This window comes from Oryctolagus cuniculus, chromosome 1 (assembly GCF_051225735.1).
Source record: "Oryctolagus cuniculus isolate XC-2025 breed Fujian yellow rabbit chromosome 1, ASM5122573v1, whole genome shotgun sequence".
NCBI lineage: Eukaryota > Metazoa > Chordata > Mammalia > Lagomorpha > Leporidae > Oryctolagus > Oryctolagus cuniculus.
In genome coordinates, this window is record NC_142867.1 from 136,585,964 (window position 1) to 136,608,732 (window position 22,769).

At 42.6% G+C, this 22,769-nt stretch overlaps 1 protein-coding gene across 25 annotated transcripts in view; it reads right to left on the minus strand.

Moving 5' to 3' along the window:
• AGTPBP1 (ATP/GTP binding carboxypeptidase 1) overlaps positions 1-22,769 on the minus strand; it is a 182,910-nt gene that overhangs the window by 142,615 nt on the left and 17,526 nt on the right. For 15 of the 25 annotated variants that reach the window (XR_016222756.1, XM_070049197.2, XM_070049205.2 and 12 more), the window contains one exon: positions 20,223-20,287. Coding sequence is in view for 12 of the 25 variants with exons in the window: in XM_070049197.2 (XP_069905298.1) it covers positions 20,223-20,254 (32 nt within the window). In the remaining 13 variants the exon portion in view is untranslated. Of the gene's footprint in view, positions 1-2,351; positions 2,637-16,889; positions 17,008-20,222; positions 20,288-22,769 lie in introns of those variants that run through there. The other 10 variants (XM_089315647.1, XM_089315693.1, XM_089315661.1 and 7 more) reach the window with 4 other exon arrangements.

Below are 22,769 nucleotides of genomic sequence, written 5' to 3' on the forward strand. Positions count from 1 at the left end.
AAGTAAATTTGATAAGTAATTTTGCTCTGCCATTTTTCCGAAAACATTACTTTTTTTACTTTGGATTTCCTTTGACTTTTACTGGGAGATTTTCTTCCTTCACCTTCTTTCGTAGTGATGGCCATGTTTCGGTGTTTCTGTGTTCAGCACATCATTAAGCATCTTCTGCAGGGCTGGATGGTTGGTGACAAAGTCTTTCAACTTCTATTTGTTATGGGAAGTCTTTATTTCACCATCACTCACAAATGAGAGATTTGCAGGGTGTAGTATTCTGAGTTCACAGTTTTTTTTCTTTTCTTTTTTTTTTTTGTTTTTGTTTTTTGTTTTGTTTTGTTTTGTTTTGTTTTTGACAGGCAGAGTTAGACAGTGAGAGAGAGACAGAGAGTAAGGTCTTCCTTCCGTTGGTTAACCCCCCAAATGGCTGCTATAGTCAGCACACTGCACTGATCCGAAGCCAGGAGCCAGGTGCCTCCTCTTGGCTCCCATGTGGGTACAGGACCCAAGCACTTGGGCCATCCTCCAGTGCCTTCCCGAGCGACAGCAAAGAGCTGGACTGGAAGAGGAGCAACTGGGACAGAACCAGTGCCCCAACAGGACTAGAACCCAGGGTGCCGGCGCCACAGGCAGAGGATTAGCCAAGTGAGCCATGGCGCCGGCCAGTTTTTTTCTCTTAAGACTTGGAATGTATCTCACCATTCTCTCCTAGCCTGTAGGGTTTCTGATGAGAAGTCAGCTGTGTGTCTAATTGGAGATCCTCTGAAAGTAATCTGGCATTTCTCTTGTGCACATTTTAGAATCTTCTCTTTATGTTTTACTGTGGAGAGTTGATTACAATGTGTCGATGAAGATATTTTCTGGTCATGTCTATCAGGAGTTTTATGTGCTTCCTCTACTTGGATGTCGCTTTCTTTCTCCAAATGAGGGAAGTTTCCTCTTATTACTTCACTAAAAAGGCCCTCTAATGCTTTCTCTCTTTCCACACATTCCAGAACTCCTTAGATCCATCCATCAATCATAACACCACACAAAACCTTGTATATGTGCGTGTGTACATACATGTGTGTATGCATTCGTCTGTGTTTGTGTCACAACAGTTTGAACTCAGAAGTAGATAAGAGACTTCTGCTTTCTTCCATTAAACCAAATATAACAGAGATCTACAAAAATGTTGTCAAACTATGTCACTCTTCTTACTAAATAAGTTTGCTTTGGTAAATGAGTTATTTTCAATATAAAAATGTTATATGATATGCAATGAGTTTATTTTTTAAATTAATTAATATTTTAGTTTCTCAGTTTTAATTTATAATATGATAAATAACAGATAAAATAATCCATGTAAACAAAAGCTTTTTGGAGTCATCATTAATTTATGAACATAAGAAGATTCTGAAGTCAAAAAGTTTGAGACTGGGGCGCAGCACTTGTGGTGCAGTGGGTAAAGCCACCATCTGCAGTGCCGGCATCCCATATGAGTGCTGGCTCAAGTCCCTGGTTGCTTCACTGCCAATCCAGCTCTCTGCTATGGCTTGGAAAGTAGAAGATGGCCCAAGTGCTTGGGCACCTGTACCCATGTAGGAGACCCAGAAGAAGCTTCTGGCTCCTAGCTTCAGCCTGACCTGGCCCTGGACATTGTAGCCATCTGGAGAGTAAACCAGTGGATGGAAGGTCACCCGCGCACGTGCTCTTTCTCTCTCTCTCTCTCACACACACACACACAAACTCTGTGCCTCAAATAAATAATCTTAAAAAAAAAAAAAGTTTGAGACTGCTGTTCAAGCTAATCTCACACATTCTGTGCTCCTAACTCCGAACTGACCCCTTCTCCAAAATACCGCTGTTCTTTTTGGCTGAAAATGGGGTTTAAGACATCACAATTTATACACTGGAAAGCAAACACATCTTTTTAAAAATTTTCTACAACCCAGATTTGAGAGAAATTCACACTAATGGAAACCAAAACTCTGAAATTCAGTAACTGAGCATTCTGTTTTCTCCCATTCTGTTTCTCTTAAAAAGTCACCCTGTTGGGGCCAGCTTTGTGGCATAGTGGATAAAGCCGTCACCTGCAATACTGGCAACCCGTATGGGTACCAGTTCATCTCCTAGCTGTTTCACTTCCAATCCAGCTCCCTGCTAATGGTCTGGGAAAGGAAGTAGAAGATGGCCCAAATGTTTGGGCCCCTTCACCCATGTGGGAGACTTCATTTTGATCTCTGTTTTGTTTTTAAAGATTTATTTTATTTATATGAAAGTCAAAGTTACAGAGAGAGGTAGAGACAGAAAGAGAGGTCTTCCATCCGCAGGTTCACTCCCCAGTGAACTCACTGGGCTGGAGTTCACTCACTCACCGCTGGAGCTATGCTGATCCAAAGCTAGGAACCAGGAGCTTCTTCTGGGTCTCCCATGTGGGTACAGGGGCCCAAGGACTTGGGCCATCTTCTACTGCTATCCCAGGCCATAGCATAGAGCTGCATCGGAAGTGGAGCAGCCGGGACTCGAACCAGCTCCCATATGGGATGCCAGCACTTCAGGTCAGGGCATTAACCCGCTGCTCCACAGCACCAGCCTCTCATCTCGATCTTGATCTCTCTCTGTTTCTCCCTCTCTATCGGACTTTCAAATAAACAAATACACTTTTAAAAAAAAAGAAAAAGTCAACTGTTATTTTTCAGGAGCTAGTGAAATATCTACTACTCAAAAAATTCAATATAAAACACTCATACACAAAAAAAGACACTGAACACAGGGCATATTCCATTTGAAATTAACAGCCTGCTTTGTCAGGAACCCTGAAAAGTTAAGCCATTACCAAAAAAATCTTCCACCTACATGATTCCTTTACAAGAATCAAGTTCTTGGAAATAATGGAAGGACAGATTAATTTTCTAAAGGAAGGCAAATAAACAGATATTCAGAGTACAGATACATGACTTTCCCTATTTCTATCTTTCTCATCAACAACATGAAAACTGGAGAACTTCACATTCCAAAGCACTCCCCAAGGCAGTTCACTGAAGACTGTCGACACCAGCATCGAGGGAGTCACAGGGCGAACACCAGAGGGCGGCTTTACATTTGAGTGACTGTTAGACTGAATTGGAAGAGAAAAGCTTGTATGTCCTGGGCAATCTGAGACTGCGCTGCAAAGCAGGAACATTTCAAATCAAGACACTAAGAAGATGTTTTTTTTCCCTGCCTTACTAATTTATTTTTAGACCAAATCAAAATGAGATTGAGCCTAACCTTAGGAGATTCCATTTATAATTAAATGTTACGCATGGTACAGGAAGAAAATCATGCAATTAAAAATATGATCAATGAGAAACACACTGAGTCAGATTAATTTCAAATGTATATGTTAAGGGCAGTGTCACTCAAATATTTGTTTTAATGTCGTGGTCTTGTGCTACTTTTGATTCTGAGTTTACATTCACTAAAATATTTGTTTTAATGCCGTGGTCTTGTGCTACTTTTGATTCTGAGTTTACATTCACTAAAATATTTGTTTTAATGCCGTGGTCTTGTGCTACTTTTGATTCTGAGTTTACATTCAATCTTACAGCTATTTTCCTAAAAATATAAATTTTTGTGGATGTTGGAAAAGTGTCAATGGCACACAGACGTTACTTCAGGAAAAAAAAGATTTTCCTAAGCAAGGGCAAGGAATACAAAAGTCACCTTCACATTGAAAGTAAATTGTATCTTTTTCACCTTAAAATGTAAATCTAGTACAGGTAATAAAGACTCCTCACACATAACAGCAAAAAAACCATAAAAATATACTGAAGCTTGCAATTAAATAGGATTCATCGAAATAAGACTTAATTCCCAACAATATGGCCCTATTTCTAAAATGTGCACTATTTTTCAGAAATGCTCCTCATTTAAAACTATTATTCCTGCTTTAACCACAGTTTTTCTCTTCAAGCACTGGACAACTTTGTTTTCTCCATTCCTATGGGTTATATAACCATATCAATACTTACTATATTATAAATTAAAACTGTGAAGTTTTTCATTTTGTATTCATTAACATTACTAACACATTTTTATGAAGGATGTCTACATTTCGAAAACAAAAACTTTAGAAAGAGTAGCACTGTTTTGCATTCAAAATCTCTTTAGTGAAGAGCTCACTAGAAGACAGATTTTCATGTCCACATCTATATTCCATCTGGTACATACCACACATCACCAGCCCCTGGGAAACTCCACTGCACACTCCAGAGAGAATGTCTCAGCATTACTCTGAGAACAGCTGTGACCTCACACCCCTGGTCCACAGAGCCCACCCTGAGAGGCTCTGCGCAAGACCAAAGACTCCACAGTCCCCTAGGCTCCTTTAACATAACAGAGCTGAATTCCCTTTGTGCAAATCAGCAGGGGACTCTGCTCACAAGGACCCCTGGGTGAGGTGTTTCCAGGATCACCAAGGCAGGAGGATTAGAGAGAGGGTGCTGGGGCTGCCCCATAGGGGCCCTGGCTCTAGTCTCAGCTGCTCCACTTCCAATCCAGCTCCCAGCTAATGAACCTAGGAAAAGCAGCAGTGTTTCGGCCACTGCTACCCATGTGGTAGACACAGATGAAGCCCTTGGCTCCTGTTTTTCTCCTGACAGCCCCAGCCGAAGCCATCTGGGGAGTAAAATAACGTATGGGCTATTTCTCTGTCTCTCACTCTCTGCAACCCTGCCTTTCAAATATGTAAATCTTTTTTTAAAAAAAAAAAAAACTGGGGGCCAAAAATATGAGCCCTCTTGGGGAGCCACTTCAACACCTATCTCCAAAGGCTGGTGGCCCAGGACTTTCAGAACCACATGCAGGGCCGGCGCCGCGGCTCAAGAGGCTAATCCTCTGCCTTGTGGTGCCGGCACACCAGGTTCTAGTCCCGGTCCAGGCTCTGGATTCTGTCCCGGTTGCCCCTCTTCCAGGCCAACTCCCTGCTGTGGCCAGGGAGTGCAGTGGAGGATGGCCCAAGTGCTTGGGCCCTGCACCCCATGGGAGACCAGGAGAAGCACCTGGCTCCTGCCTTCAGATCAGCGCGGTGCACCAGCCGCGGCGGCCACTGGAGGGTGAACCAACGGCAAAAGGAAGATCTTTCTCTCTGTCTCTCTCTCACTGTCCACTCTTCCTGTTGGAAAAAAAAAAAAAAAAAAAAAAAGAACAACCACATGCAAGACACTGAGCTACCTCGGTTTCTCGCTTGCCTGTGACTAGAGCTGTTCCAGAGTGGGTTCATTTCAAGGTGGATGGGCTTCCTGGTTTTAGGCAGCCTGACTATTTCTCCCCCTCATAAATGGTTTACTCTTTCTACCTGACTACCAGAAAGACTACTTTTAAGGCCCACAGCTTTTCCGAACGTATCTTCTCCGGCCAGTCTTCTCGAATACAGCCTCCTCTGGCTTCTGCTACCCATCCAAAAGTTTTCTTTGTCAGTTTCTAAAAACAAACCTTACAAATATACACATCCTACTCCAATGTTCCAATTTCCTTCTTTGGGAATTCCAATTATAAGCATACTGGACTCCCTTTGCCAGTCTTTCATATCTAGCATTTTTTTCTGTAATCCTTTTCTAATTCTTCGTTTAGCCTCATCAAATTGTGTTCACTTTCTCTGACTACTGTCTGCCTTTATAGGATCTGTGTATCCCCGTGCTCCATCTGCTCTAATCAGTCTTTCGGGGATCATTTCCTCTACCTTGTTGAGTACTGCCAGGCCACGCTTCAGCTCCTCCTGCTGACTCACCACATCATCTTTCAGTGTGTCCACTTCTGATTCATGATCTTCACAGAAATGGGCACACCATCCATTTTTTTAACCCCTTAAGGGATATTTCGTATTTTTTAAGTCTATAGAAGAAGAAATTTTGCCTGCTTCTTAACAGTGTTAGTTCTGGTAAAGGACTCTGTGAAGAGGTGTTAAGTTCCCCCTACTCTTCTTTTTCTTACAGAACCCATTTTTTTAAGATTTAATTTTATTAGACAGGCAGAGTTAGACAGTGAAAGAGAGAGACAGAGAGTAAGTTCTTCCCTCTGTTGGTTTACCCCCCAAATGGCCGCTACAGCCGCCACGCTGTGCTGATCCGAAGCCAGGAGCCAGGCGCCTCCTCCTGGTCTCCCATGCCAGTACAGGGGCCCAAGCACTTGGCCCATCCTCCACTGCCTTCCCGGGCCACAGCAGAGAGCTGGACTGGAAGAGGAGTAACCGGGACTAGAACTGGCACCCATATGGGATGTCCGCACCGCAGACGGAGGATTAACCAAGTGAGGCCACGGCTCTGGCCCCTAAAAGATTTATTTATTTGAAAATCAGAGTTACACAGAGAGAGGAGAGGCAGAGAGAGAAAGAGGTCTTCCATCCGATGGTTCACTCCCCTATTGGCTGCAATGGCCAGAGCTGTGCCAATCTGAAGCCAGGAGCCAGGAGCTTCTTCTGGGTCTCCCACACAGTTGCAGGGGCCCAAGGACTTGGGCCATCCTCTACTGCTTTCCCAGGCCATAGCAGAGAGCAGGATCAGAAGAGGAGCAGACGGGACTCAAACCAGCACCCATATGGGATGCCAGCGCTTCAGACCAGGGCTTTAACCCACTGAGACAAAGCACAGGCCCCCTTAGAGAACCTTTTTATTACTCACTGAATAAGCTGGATTTCCCTTATCAGTAACTTGGACAAGCTCCTGTAAAATGACTGGCAGTGCAGGCAGGCCAGGATAGTATTGTAGGTTAATTAGGGCTCTCTCCTTTGCTGCCAGAGACAGACTGCTTTGGATAAATACTATTTACTTACAGAATTATTGATTCACCCACCTACTCTGCTTCTCTGAACCAATTCAGGCCCAAGAAGATTCTGCTCCCACCCCTGCACAACCCAGTTACTGTGGATCGTAAAATTCTGCAAAACAACTCATTGCCTACTCTAACCCAGCAACGAGCATGTCGTTGCCAGAGCTTGCTATCCTGCTATCCTGGACCCGCTGTGGCCCATCCACACTTATCCTCACTTCCTCCCAAGGGGCTTCTGCCCAGTGTCCCAGCTGCATGTCCACGGAATGCTGAGTCTACAGATAATAATCCCTACTATTGCCAACATTTGAATCTTTAAAATCATGAGGCTGCTTAGCTCTGGTTTTGCAGCTTTTTAAACTATGTGTGTGGTGTGCTTATATTTCCAGGAGGACATGGGGAAATCACAACTATTCAGTGATATCCAAAATGGAAATTTAAATACACAATTTTTTAAAGGTCTCCTGGCTCTTATCAACAAAACAAGTTAGACAAGGAAATCGGGCTGGCATTGTGGCACAGTGGGTAAAGCCTCCACCTGTGACACCAGCATCCCATATATGTGCCAGTTTATGTCCCAGCTACTCCACTTCTGATCCAGCTCCCTGCTGATGCACCTGGAAAAGCAGCGGAAGATGACCCAAGCACTTCGGCCCCTGCACTCCATGTGGGAGACCCAGTTGAAGTTCCTGGCTCAGCCCTGGGTGTTGTGGCCATTTGGAAAGTGAAACAGCAGATGGAAGATCTGTCTCTCTCTGCCCAATCACTCTGTAACTCTTTCAAACAAACAAAAAAGCAAGAAAGTAAGCTGGAGACAAGAGGAGGAAAGACCCACTCCTTCTTGTAAAAATAAATAAGTAAATAAATAAATAAATTCAGAGTGGAGATAAGAACTGAGTAAGGAAACTATGATAGTGGTCTAAGGCGGGGATGATGAAAGCCTGGTCAAGACAGCATCAATGGGCATGAAGAAATATCCTTGTAGTGAGAGACAAAAGGAGGGCCAAGGGTGACTCTGACATTTATAGCCTACCTGTGGGCATGGTAGGATATCATCAATGGGACAGGCCAACTCTGGAGGAAGAAAAGACCTGCAAGGGCTCACTTGGGGGAGCAGGTTACGTTGGCGATGAATGAGACTCTCAGGGGGCAATACCTAACAGGCACTCAGATACAGAGGGGTGGGTCTCTACACAGAGGAGCTTTCACTCAACAGACTCAGCTAGACTGCCTTGCCAAAGGAGAAAGAGCTAGGGGAAGGACTGAGCCCTGAGGAGTGTATGAGATCCATAAGTAGTTTCAGAAGTTCCATGAGCAGATTTAGAAGCAGCAGCCAGTAAAGTAGGAAGGAAAGAGACAGTAGTACCACAGAAACCAGTTGAAGATCATCATATCCAACCCCAGTGGAAAGACAGGAAATAAATGAGGTGAACCCAACAGCCACCTCAATTTACCACCTGGAATTTTCCCATCAAGGCAGAAAGGGAATCCCAGGCAAGGCCATGAGAATGGGGAACTGAAGAGGAAATGAGCTAAAAGTCCAGGAAGACCAAGCTGACAAATTCAAAGGAAACACTTCCAGCTGCAGAGAGCTCCCCCAAACACAGAGCCGAGTACAGATCCACTGACAGTTACGGAAAGAGCTACCTCAGCAGATGTGGGGTAATGCTGTGAACTGCTCACACAGCAGGAAGAACTGTATCTGTTCCCACCAATGCAAGCAGAAAACCTCATGATCAGCAGAGCTCTGGGTATGGTACACACAGGGCTGTCACCTCAGTACTGAGGAGTTTAGACACAGGCTGAGAACAGCCCCAGTCCATCTAACAAAAATGCAAGCAAGACTCAAAAGACTCAAACCGGTTCTAAGCAACTGACCACCTGTATCTCAGAAGGCTCAAAAAGATTTTAAGGAATACAAAAATATCCAGGACAGCCCACAGCAAAATTCACTAATCAAAAATTACCAGGAATGTACAAAACAGGTAAGTACACTCAATAATAACAACAATCAACCAAAAGAACAAAGAACTGACATAAACATACAGGAGACACAGAAGATCCTGGATCCTGACATCCAGAAACAGCAGATGGAAGATCTCTCTGTCTCTACCTCTATCTGTGTGTGTGTGTGTGTGTGTGTGTGTGTGTGAAAGAGAGAGAGACTCAGCCTTTCAAATTAAAAAAAAAAAAAAAAAGAAAAGCAATCATACTCACTTGAAGATGGGCTGTGGTTAAGTCTACTAAAAGTATATTTATATTTCACCCTTCAGAAACCACTAACAAAACAGAGTTCTAGCTAACAAACCAACAAAGGTAATAAACCAGAACTAGAAAAAACTACTCAGTAACCTAATAGAAGGCAGAAAAGGAGGAATAAATGAAGAATAAATGAGACAAATAGGAAATGAATAGTTGAGATATCTTTAAACACATTAAATTAGAAGGTCTAAAACCCTCAATTAAAAGGCACAAAAGGTTGAAACAGAAATAAAACAAACCCAACATATGCTGCCTATAAGAAACACTTCAAATGCAAAGACAGAAATAGGCAAAAAGGAAAAGAACAGAAAAAAACGCATCCTGCTAATACTAATCAAAAGAAGGCTGTGTTGCCAGCAGAGAAATCTAGTCCAGGACTACAGGCCATCACACAGTGACTTCACCAACACCACAGGAACAGTGTCTCAGCACTCCAGCAGAGAAATCTACTGCCAGGACTATAGGCCATCGCCAAGCGACCACTTCACCAGCACCACAGGAACAGTGTCCCAGCACACCTGAAGCAGAGCTCAGAACCATAAGAGAAAAAAAACTCATAGAGATTTCATTATCCCTGTCTCTATAATCAACAGAACAAGTAGCAGAGAGGAGCAAAGATTAAAATATGTGAATAATAAATAACTATCAGCCAAAGTACCCTACTGAACATTTCTAGAATGCCCCCATCTAATAACAGCAGACTATTCATTTTTTTTAATTTATTTTTTATTTTTTTGACAGGCAGAGTGGACAGTGAGAGAGAGAGAGAGAGAGAGAAAGGTCTTCCTTTGCCATTGGTTCACCCTTCAATGGCTGCCGCGGCCGGCGCGCTGCAGCCGGCGCACCACGCTGATCCGATGGCAGGAGCCAGGTGCTTCTCCTGGTCTCCCATGGGGTGCAGGGCCCAAGCACTTGGGCCGTCCTCCACTGCACTCCCTGGCCACAGCAGAGAGCTGGCCTGGAAGAGGGGCAACCGGGACAGGATCCGGTGCCCCAACCGGGACTAGAACCCGGTGTGCCGGCACCGCAAGGCGGAAGATTAGCCTAGTGAGCCGTGGTGCCAGCCCAGACTATTCATTCTTAAGTACTCATGGAATATTTACCAAGATAGACCACTTTCTGCAGCATAAAACAAAGTTAAAGAAATTTAAAGACATACAAATCATACAAGGGGTGTTTGCTGACCACAATGGAACTAAATTAAATCTGCCAAAACCTTGGCAAATCCTCAAGTATTTGGAAACTGAATCTCATGCTTCTAAATAACTCATAGACAGTGAGACCCCAGTGGAAAGAAAGGGCCATCAAAGAAGGAGGTACTTTTCCCTGAAGGGAAGAGAGAACTTCCACTTTGCTGATGGCCTTGTCTAAATAAGGTCGTGTTTGTGGTCACAAAAGGCTTCCATAGCCTTGGTAGCTCATGGCAGGAGCCTCGGGTGATCACTGACATCGACAGACATCATACACAAAAGTGTCGATTGTTAAATTAACAACAGAAGTCACTATGCACTTACTCCCCATGTAGGACCCCTGTCCTTAATGTGTTGTACTATGAGACTTAACAGTAAAATTTGTCTTCAAACAGCACTTTTTCTTTGTGTTTCTGTGTGGGTGCAAACTGTTGAAATCTTTACTTAGAATAGAGTTGGTCTTCTGTATATAAAGATAACAATAAATGAATCTTAATGAAGAATAGGATGGGAGAAGGAGGAGGAGGTGGGATGGGAGAGGGGGTGAGAGGGTGGGTATGGAGGGAAGAACCACTATATTCCTAAAGTTGTACCTATGAAATTTGCATTTATTAAATAAAAGCTTTTATAATAAATAAATAAATAATAGCTCATAGACAAAAGAAGAAATTCCAAGGGAAATCAGAAGGTGTTTTGAACATATCAAAATAAGTTGGATATCACTAGGATAGCACCTAGGAGAAAATTTACAACAATAGTGCCTTCACTAGAAAAGAAACAATCTCAGTGACCTTAATTTCCAACTTACATGAAACTCAAAATAAGCAGAAGTCAAGAAACAACAGAACACCCACAAAGCAGAAATCCAAGAAACAGGCAATGAGGAAAACAATAAGAAAAAAAAATCAATGAAACCAAAACTTCTATTTTGAAGAAACCAATTCAACTGATGAACTTTCAGGAAGACTTACCAACAACAGGAATGAAAAGTAACATCACTGGGGCTGGCGCTGTTGCACAGTGGGTTAACGCCTTGGCCTGAAGCACTGGCATATCCCAGCTGCTCCACTTCCAATCCAGCTCTCTGCTATGGCCTGGGAAAGCAGTGGAAGATGGCCCAAGTCCTTGGGCCCCTGCAACTGTGCGGGAGACACGAAGAAGCTCCTGGCTTCAGATCAGCTCAGTTCCGGCTGTTGCAGCCATCTGGGGAGTGAACCAGCGGATGGAAGACCTCTCTCTCTCTCTCTCTCTCTCTCTCTGCCTCTCCTCTCTCTGTGTAACAATGACTTTCAAATAAATAAATGAATCTTTAAAAAAAAAGGCAACAGCACTACAAATTCTATACCCATTGAAAGAAGAAAGAATATTTTGAACAACTCTGTCAATAAACTGGACAATACAGAAGAAATGGACAATTTCCAACTGCTACTGTAGTAGTCAATTACCACAAACTATTAAAATAACACAAATTTATTATCTTACAATCTGCAGGTCGGAAGTCCAAAATCAGTTCTAAAGCCAAGGTGCAGTAGGAAGATGGTCCCTCTCCAGGATCTAAGAAAGCATCCAGGCCGGTGCCATGGCTCACTTGGTTAATCCTCTACCTGCTGCACCGGCATCTCATATGGGTGCCAGGTTCTAGTCTCAGTTGCTCCTCTTCCAGTCCAGCTCTCTGCTGTGGCACAGGAGAGCAGTGGAGGATGGCACAAGTGCTTGGGCTCCTGCACCCGCATGGGAGACCAGGAGGAAGCACCTGGCTCCTGGCTTTGGATTGGCGCAGCATCGGCCGTAGCGGCCATTTGGGGAGTGAACTTTCTCTGTCTTTCTCTCTGTCTCTCTCTCTCAGTCTATACCACTACCTGTGAAATAAATAAAAAAAGAAAGAAAGAAAAGAAAGCATCCATTTCCTCACCTCTCTCAGTCTACTCCTTGACTCAGGGCCTCTGTCATACCTCTGGCTCCCCTCATCGCATCTGCTGCTACCTCTGACCCTCCTGCCTCCTCCTCACAAGGATTCTGTCGTTACATCAGGTGCACTCAGACAATCCAGGAGAACCTTCCCAGCTCATAGTCCTTAATTTACTCACATTCCCAAAGTACTTTAGACCAAATAAAATTAAAATAACACACTCATAGGCAATGGACATCTCCTGGGGCATTTATTCAGCCTATCATAGACACAAATTACCAAACCTCACTCAGAAAGAAACAAAAACATCAACAGTGCTGAATTAAAGTCTGTATTCTAGAAGTTTCCCATAAAGAAAATCCCAAGCCAAGATGGAGTCACTGGAGAATATTACCAATTATTTAAAGAAGAAGTAATTCTACTGAACTCTTGTAGAAAAAAAAAAAATGAAAAGGAGAGAATACTTCCCCATTCCAAAATCCCAGGAGGCCAGTGTGACACTAATAACAAAATTTGGCCTATTTCATTTGACCACGGGTGAAAAGTTCTAAGCCACCTTCTGGTATATTAAATTCAACAATATAAAAAAATGGTAATAATGATATCTTCAGAAGCATATCAATCACAGTAATGCAAGGTTACTTTAACATTTAGAAGGCATCCGGTGTAACTCATTTGCTAACAAACTAAAACAGAAAAACTCTGCAACCATCTCAGCAGACACAGAAAAGGCACTTTACAAAATCCAACGCTGATTCTGGATTAAAACGGCCAGCAAACCAGAATACAAGGGACTTATGTCAACCTGACCAATAGCATCTACAGAAACCTACTGCTAACAAAACACTTCAAAGGGAATAAAAGAATGTTTTTTCCCTAAGATCAGAAACAAGACAAGAATATCCACTCACACCATTTCCATTCAACATTACATTGGGGATTCTAACCAGTGCAAGCCACGGGAGGGTGGAAGACAAAAAAAGATAGCCAAATGGGTAAGGAAGATGTCAAAGTGTCTTCACGCACAAACATCATGTCTATCCATCTAGAAAGACTAAGGAAATTTTAAAAAAAAGCTACTAGAAAAATTATTAAGTTCAGTAAGCTGACAGGATGCAAAAGCAATATTAAATCAATTATATTTTATATATATTAATATATATAAATCAAGTATATTTTTATATTTAGTAACAGTCAATAAGAAATTTAAATTGACAAATACCTTTGACAGCAGCATGAAAACAAATGAAATAGGGATAAAGCTGACAAACTACCTGAAAAGCCAATAGACTGAAAACTATAAAACACTACTGAAAAAGTACAAAATAGCCATCATCTAAGTCAAAAAAGTTCTGATCTTCACACATATGATTCTGAACCTGAATAGACTAAATGGAAATTTTGCCATTCAATTATCTGACAAAGGATTTGTATCCTTAACATATTAAGAACTTCCAAAACTCAGTAATTGTTAAAAGCACAATCTAATCAGTGGGAAGAGCTTAAAAAAAAATCACAAAGTAAAATATGCTGAAGGTAAATAAGTACTTGAACGGATGCTCAACACGATTACAAGGGATTTTTGTCAACCTGACCAGCAGCATCTACAGAAACCTACTGCTAACAAAACAAATCCCCAGCTGTAATTTCATTAGAGAAATGCAAATTAAGATGACAATGATACCACCACACTCCTACTAGAAGCTACAATCAGAGAATACCAAGTGTCAGTGAGCCTAGTAGAGGAACTAAAATTTTCATATGTAACTGAAGGGACTATACTATGGTGTAACAGTCTTGGAAAACAGGCTGTTGGCAGTTCCCTACAAAAAAAAAAAAAGACCAGGCCGGGGCGCCGGCACACCGGGTTCTAGTCCCGGTCGGGGTGCTGGATTCTGTCCCGGTTGCCCCTCTTCCAGGCCAGCTCTGTGCTGTGGCCCGGGAAGGCAGCGGAGGATGGCCCAAGTGCTTGGGTCCCTGTACCCGCATGGGAGACCGGGAGGAAGCACCTGGCTCCTGGCTTAGGATCCGCGCAGCACAGGCTGTAGCGACCATTAGGGAAGTGAACCAACGGAAGAAAGACCTTTCTCTCTCTCTCACTGTCTATAACTCTACTTGTGAAATAAAAATAATTAAAAAAAAAAAAGGGCTTATCCTATGATTCAGTCATTCCATTCCTACCTATTTAGCCAAGAGAAAAGAAAGCACATATCCAAACATATGTACTTACACATGGATGCTGCACTTGTATATACATACTTATTTGTAATAGCCAGAAAGTAGAAGCAGCCCAGAGGACAAATGCACAAGCAAATGTAATGTTCTATTCTGTGGAATACTGCTCAGTAATCAAAACAAAGTATGGGGTGGGGAAGCCACAGTGGCACACTGACTGGGGACATTTGCATCCCATAACAGTGCATCAGCTTGAGTTCCAGTTAATCCATTTTTTTTTTATTTTAATTTTTTTTTTTTTTTTTTTTTTGACAGGCAGATTGGATAGTGAGAGAGAGAGACAGAGAGAAAGGTCTTCCTTTTGCCGTTGGTTCACCCTCCAATGGCCACCACAGCCGGCGCACCGCACTAATCTGAAGGCAGGAGCCAGGTGCTTCTCCTGGTCTCCCATGGGGTGCAGGGCCCAAGCACTTGGGCCATTCTCCACTGCACTCCCGGGCCACAGCAGAGAGCTGGCCTGGAAGAGGGGCAACCGGGACAGAATCCAGTGTGCTGGTGCTGCAAGGCGGAGGATTAGCCTATTAAGCCATGGCGCCAGCCATCAGTTAATCCACTTCTGATCCAGCTTCCTGTTAATGCACCTGGGAAGGCAGCAAATGATGGCTCAAATACCTGGGTTCCCCTCACTCACATGGGAGACCCAGATGGAGCTCCTGGCTCCTAGGTCCAGCCTGACCAAGTCCTGATTACTGTGGGCATCTGGAGAACAAACTACCAAATGAAAGCACGTGTTCACTCACTTTCCCTCCCTCCCTCTCTCCTTATCATTCTTCCATGCAAATAAATAAATCTTTTTTTTAAAAAAGCATGAATTATACACACTACAACAGAGATGAATCTCAAGAGAGATGAACTGAACTACAACTATGCAGAGTAGAAAAGCAAGACCCATGCATCTCCCACCCTCACACACATCGCCAAAAGAGACTTTGTTTAACACTCATAGAAAATTCCAGAAAATAAATAAATAAATAAATAAATAAATAAAAATAACATGCTGGGGCTGGGGCGCAGTGGGTTGAAGCCCTAGCCTGCAGTGCTGGTTCAAGTCCAGGCTACTCTTCTTCAGACCTGGCTCTCTGGTGTGACCTGGGAAAACAGAAGATGGGCCAAGTGCTTGGGCCCCTGCACCCATGTGGGAGACCTGGAGAAAGCTCCTGGCTCCTGGCTTCAGATCAGCTCAGCTCTGGCCAACGCAGTCATCTGGGGAGCTAACCAGCAGATGGAGGACCTCTTTCTTTCTCTGGCTCTACCTCTTCCTACAACTCTCTTTCAAATAAGTAAAATAAATATTTAAAAAAAAAAAAAACTCATACAGACAGAAAACAGATCAGTGGTTTCCTGGAATGAGAGACAAGATGAGAGTGAATGGTTTCAGAAGAGTACCCAGAAACATTTGGGTGTGATGAATACATTCATCATTTTGTTTGAGGCGACAGCTTCACAGGTGTACAAGGTCAAACCTTACCAAACTGTACATCAAACCCATACATAATTGTTGCATGTCAGTGACGTCTCAATAAGGCTGTTTAAAAATTTCTGAGTGGCCAAATAAGAAATGTTGGTGCAATGGATAATACCCAATATAAACAGGAGTAGTTGGAGAGTACTAAATGAGATGTGGATTGCATTTACAGACTATCTCAACATTCTTGGCTTTTAAGGCACTCCAATAAATTGGGTAGTAACAGAAGAGCAGAGCGGAATATCAGATATCCCAAATCATGTTTAAATGATAAGGAATGGGAGTTAAAAACAAGACATTAGAATAAAGAATGATTAAAAGACCCTGAAAAGAAAGGATGGCAGGAGAGGAGTGTGAAATCTAGAACACAGGTGACAGTATAGCTCTATTAAAAAAAAAAAAAAAGTTTTATTTATTTATTTGAAAGAGTTAGAGAGAGAGAAAAGAGAGAAAATCTTCCATTCACTGGGTCACTTCTCAGATGGCCCTAACAGCCAAGACTGAGCCAGGTCAAAGCCAGGAGCTAGGAACTTCATCCGGTTGACCTCCCACATAAGTAGTAGCAGGGGGCAAACACTTGGGCCATTCTCCTCTGCCTTTCCCAGGCCATTATGGCAGGGAGCTGGATGGGAAGTGGGGCAGCTGGGACTAGAACCTGGGCCCATATGACATGCTGGCATCATAGGTGGCAGCTTTATCGGCTACACAACAATGCTAGCCCCATGCTCTTTGACAAGAAAGACACATCCCCTGTTAGAGTGATTAACCAGAGTAGAGAGAGAGAGGGATTTAATAGTACAGGGTCTATAAATGCAGTACAAGAAGCAGGAGGAAAATGGATTGCATTATCTCTATGGTCTATTAAGGAAGGTCATTGGCTCAGGGCAGATATGTGATACATACCAAACCCATGATGATCTTAAAGGTTGAAGGACATAAAGAAACAACAAAGCAGCTACTACAACAATTGGGAAAATGCACTTTCCAAACCACAGCAGATTACTGGGTTCAATTCAGGTTGAGGATCAATAATGTTTAGTGATACCTGCCAAGTTCATTCATCTTCCAATGTCATCCATCTGCTGCGTAAAGGTTATCCGGGGTAGGGGCTCTGTCAAGCTGTGATGGAGAAACACAAAGCAAGGCAGAGACATCCCATGTGCCTGCAGAAGTGTGTAACAATGAACTGAGAAGGGAGGAGATGAATGACAGACAGAAAAAGTCAACAGATTACAGCTCTAAGTGAGATCAAACTCATACACTTCCAAGCAACAGCCAGGAAGATAAAAGATACACTTGTAAAATGTAATATCAGAATTAGTACTGAGGGTTCTTCTGGTGGTAAGACCCCAGGCAGGACCCTGATAGTACAGAAAGTACCTGCTTCTTGTATCTTACTGCTTATTGCATTTAAATCAACCCCCTGACACGATCTGTACCTCTGCCCATCTAATGCACTGAATTTCATCCTTGCCTAAGCCTAGCACATTGGAATATTCCACCAACCCTCCAGATATGCTACAAAGGAACAAGGTTTCAAGCCAGCCTCTCCTCTTCATGACCGCACCATGCAGCAAACTCCTATGATGAGAACCTTCTTCTCCAGGCCTACGGACCTCTCAATTTAACACTTGACTACAAACTGGGTAAGTCAGCATAATGTAGTTGCCCTCAGGTATTCTCTTTGCTATCACATTACAAGCTTTGCATAAAAGGGAAATGGGTTTTTTTTTTCTTTAGGAACACACTCAACACCCATTTTCCTCAAAGCTCTATGTTAATTGTTGTATCTATGTTTCTTTTCTATTCTCCAAGATTTAGTTCCAAGCTACGTATATAAAAGGATTTAACAACTACCTCTCGGCTGACAAATAAATCTAAAGAAAACAAAAAAACAAATATGCGGCTGGCACCAAGGCTCACTAGGCTAATCCTCCGCCTGAGGCGCCGGCATCTCGGGTTCTAATCGTGGTTCCTCCTCTTCCAGTCCAGCTCTCTGCTGTGGCCTGGGAGTGCAGTGGAGGATGGCCCAGGTCCTTGGGTCCTGCACCCAATGGGAGACCAGGAGGAAGCACCTCGCTTCTGGCTTCGGATCAGCGCGGTGCGCCGGCCGCAACACACCGGCCATAGTAGCTATTTGGGGGGTGAACCAATGGAAAAAGGAAGACCTTCGTCTCTCTCTCTCTGTCTCTCTCTCTCACTTTCTAACTCTGCCTGTCAAAATAAAAACAAAACAAAACAAAACAAATAAGTAACAAATAACTCTGCCTGTCAAAATAAAAACAAAACAAAACAAAACAAAACAAAACAAATAAGTAACAAATAAGACAGCATCTAGAGAAGCCTCTGGAGATAGGGGAAGTGGTTAAGAAAATTTTCTCTGGAAATTGGTGTGCTTTGATCTAGCTTGAGGAAACAAACAATTCAGAACAATAACTACAAGTATTGCTTCTCTGGGGGACAGTTTTGTGAGTTCTCAGACTGTCTCAATATGCCACACGGTTGGGGGGACTGGTTCTGGGATTCCCCTAGATAGGACCATCTAGAGGTGTTCAGGTCCCTTGTATAAAACGGCACAGTGTGCAAACAACACAGAACCTGCACACCTCCTTCCTCACACTTTTAAAGTCATCACTACTTATAATATCTAATAAAATCTGAGTATTATATAAATATTTGTAATGCTGTATTATTAAGAGAATAATAAGAAAAAAGCTTTACATGTTTAGGACCTACATCATCTTTCTTTCAAATATTTTCAAACTCTAAGCAACTTCACAGTCTTAGAAATAATGATCCAGAGACTCATAGCTCAACTAAATACTTGCTTGACTGATCCATTAAAGTAAGGAAATCACTTTTCCATGATAACTGAAACACTTAGCAACCCCAGACAAATCTTATTTAAATCCAATGTTTAGTATAGCATATTACTGTTCATGACATAGCAAACTTAAAACACACCTAAAATGCAAAGTTACACACATGTAAACATAAAATACTACCATGACACAGAAATGTTGGGGCCGGCACTGTGAGGTATTGGTTAAAGCCACTACCTGGGGCACCAGCATCCTATATGGGTGCCAGTATAAGTCCTGGCCACTCCACTTCCGATCCAGCTCTCTGCCATGGCATGGGAAAGCAGTGCAAGATGGCCCAAACCCTTGGGCCACTGCACCCGCGTGGGAGACCCAGAAGAAGCTCCTGGCTCCTGGCTTCAGACTTGTCAAGCTCTGGCCATTGCGGCCATCTGGGGAGTGAACCAGTGGATGGAAGACCTCCCTCTCTCTCTGTAACTCTCTCAAATAAATAAAAAAACTTAACAACAACAAAAAAAAACAGAAATGTTGGTTACTATCGATATTAACAAGCTGTCATTTACTGAGTCAGCCAGGCACTATTTAATCTTCACATCCTTATTATAACAGTATTATCATTGAACTAATTTTATAGATGACAAAACTGAGGTGTAGCAGTTAAGCAGACTGTTCAAGGCTGTACAGCTAAGAAAACCTGAACATGGAACCAGTTTGCCTGATTTTAAACAAACTTCAGACAATTCCTTGGCACTTAAGAACTTTCACAGAGATGATATAATGAGCTCTGACTCCTAAGTCAAACTTTTCCTGCGAAGGTCCAGATAACAAATATTTTAGGCATTGTGAGCCACAGTCTGTCAAATTCCTCCACTTGGCAACCACAATGCAAATGCAGCATGGAAGGAGCATGGCTGTGTTCCAATAAAATTCTCTTCACAGAACTCAAACCCAAATTTCCTTCAGTTCTCAAGTGTCACAAAGTATTATTCTGACTTTTTAAAAGCAATTAAAAACATAAAACCCATTCTTAGGTCACAGGCCACACAAAACAGAGAGAAAGGCCTTACATGGCCATGAGTCATAGTGTACTGAGTACTGACAACTGCTTTAATATTAATAAATACTAACAAAATAATATAAACATACTATTAAACATGAATAGCATTTTTGACAGGCAGAGTGGACAGTGAGAGAGAGAGACAGAGAGAAAGGTCTTCCTTTGCCGTTGGTTCACCATCCAATGGCCACCGCGGCCGGCGCGCGGAGGCCGGCGCACCGCACTGATCCGATGGCAGGAGCCAGGTACTTATCCTGGTCTCCCATGGAGTGCAGGGCCCAAGGACTTGGGCCATCCTCCACTGCACTCCCTGGCCATAGCAGAGAGCTGGCCTGGAAGAGGGGCAACTGGGACAGAATCCGGCACCCTGACCGGGACTAGAACCTGGTGTGCCGGCACCGCAAGGCGGAGGATTAGCCTGGTGAGCTGTGGTGCCGGCAGTAATGAGTTTTTAACAATTATGTCTGCAATTTCTATATATATAAATATTTAGAATTACCTTTTCTCTGATACCACTTTTAACTTGCTCATCTTGAGTTACTTCATTTCATCATTGTGGGTAATCTGAAAGAAAAATGTTAATGACATTAAACACTTACACAACTGTGTTTTCTATTTTTAAGATGTCATAAAAGCCAGGCAACAAAAAATTTTCATTGTTGGCAACACAAGACAGCACTGGAAACCAAAAGGGTTTTTTAAGTGCTTTTGGTGGGTCACCTCGATGTGGAACATCTGACCATTAAAATACCTAAAATCAGCCAGGAGGACATTAGCAAAATCCTGGTGCTACAAAAATGCAGTTTGTTATCTGCTGTTAGGCATTCTTTTGAGACATTCTTACTGTTCTAATATTCCACCTTAAAATACTTGAACTAACCACTGCATCCTGTGATCAATGTACTTATTGTTTGCCATTCATACAATGGCCAAAGACTGGTAAATAAGTATGATTATTTCTATACGAGAACACTTTCAATTAGTAACAGGTTGATTCAACAGAGCAAAAAATATCTATAACATTATCTTGCTGAATGTACATAATGCACATTTTCCCTCCATATTTAGAAAATGCACTTTGTACACTTTAAACAACCTTCAATAGCAAGACACACAATTCTTATTATTGTTCAGATTAATTTTCTATTCACCAAAAAACACCCTGAATGCCTTTTACTTTTATATAGCAATGCTTAGAAAAGAAGAGTTTTGTGGTATCACTGAAAAGTGAAACAATGACCCTGTTTTTAGTTATGCTATATTTATACCACAACAAACATGCAAAACAGCAGACTTGAAATGGCTTAACTTAGATTCAGAATTTTTTCTGAATCTGTAATTTTTCTTTCAATAAGGACGTTTCAACAAAATACAACTCCAAAGCAAAGGAAATAGATATTTAGGACCATGCACAAAAATTAGGACATTTTAAAGTCCATGAGGGGCCAGCACCGCGGCTCACTAGGCTAATCCTCCGCCTTGCGGCGCCGGCACACCGGGTTCTAGTCCCGGTCGGGGTGCCGGATTCTGTCCTGGTTGCCCCTCTTCCAGGCCAACTCTCTGCTGTGGCCCGGGAGTGCAGTGGAGGATGGCCCAAGTCCTTGGGCCCTGCACCCCATGGGAGACCAGGATAAGTACCTGGCTCCTGCCATCGGATCAGCGCGGTGCGCCGGCTGCAGCGGGCCGGCCGCGGCGGGCCATTGGAGGGTGAACCAATGGCAAAGGAAGACCTTTCTCTCTGTCTCTCTCACTGTCCACTCTGCCTGTCAAAAAAAAAAAAAAAAAAAAAAAAAAAAAAGTCCATGAGGAATTTTACACTGCTACTTATTCTTTCTTTTAATAGACTCATCTTTTTAACAAATTTTACAAATTCAGAGTAACTTTTCCCAGCTTCTAAAGTATAAGAATCACTATATACCTAAAGGCAGGATGGAAAAATCATATGTGCTTTCAAAAGCACTGTTGCTGTCATAAACACAAATTTTGTCATTTCTACTTGTTGAGTGCTAAGACTCTCTCTAAAACTACATTACCAGAGCAAATTTTATTAGAACTATAAAGACTAATGTTGGGTACTTGCCATAGCCAACTCTATTTCAACAGTTAAGAAGTTACTCAAATTTGCAGGTCACAATACAGGTTAACAACATTCTCCTCTCCCTCCAGAAAGAGTAAAAAAAAAAAAAAAAGCAGACAGTAAAGAAAAAAAGTTCTGTTTAAGTCCACAGTGACAAAAAAAGAAAAGGAAGGGCCACAGAAGCACGGGTATTCTGCCCAGAATCCAGGAAACTGAGACTCCACGAACTCAGGAAATGTCCAGGACAACAGAGGAAGAGACCATGAAACAGAGCTACCTAAAAATTTCTGATTGCAAATAACTTCTTAGCTCCTCCATATCTCCAGCCTCACCATTATGGAAAATTCTTAGCCATTAAATATGTAACTCCTGGCAAACAATTTTCACTAATGAAACCGACAACCTCAAAGAATTCTACTTTCTGGGACTTTTAGAGTTAGCTGGGAAAAAAGATCAGCTTTCAATCCTATTATCCTAGGGCTAATCCACTGTGTACTACAGCTTTCAATTGCTGAAGCTGGAAGCCAGAGCGCTTTAGAGTAAATAAAAAGCTTCTTTATGCTGTGAAAGTCTGTGATGACTGCACTATGGAGTAGTAAGATCGGGCAGCTAGAAACAGAGGCCTTGCATCTCACCAAGTTCAAGGCTTTGCCAAGCAAGTGTGACAAGACAGGGACAAAGAAGCTGCAAGCATAAGCAGAGGAGTGATTACAATAACCAACCACTAAATTTAGACACAATCTACTCTTTCCACATCATTGGACTGTTTTCATCACCATAAAATCTGTCTTAAAGAAAAAAACTTTCTTCCTCCCACTGCCCCTATCCAAATGGAGTCTCCTTTCTCTCCTCCTGAAAGCAGTTACTCACTCACAGTGTCCACAGCCCTGTCTTCCCTTTCTCTAGTGAGTGCATTACAGGCAGGCTCTGCCCATGTCAGTCAGCAACCAGCGACCTCCTGTTATGCAA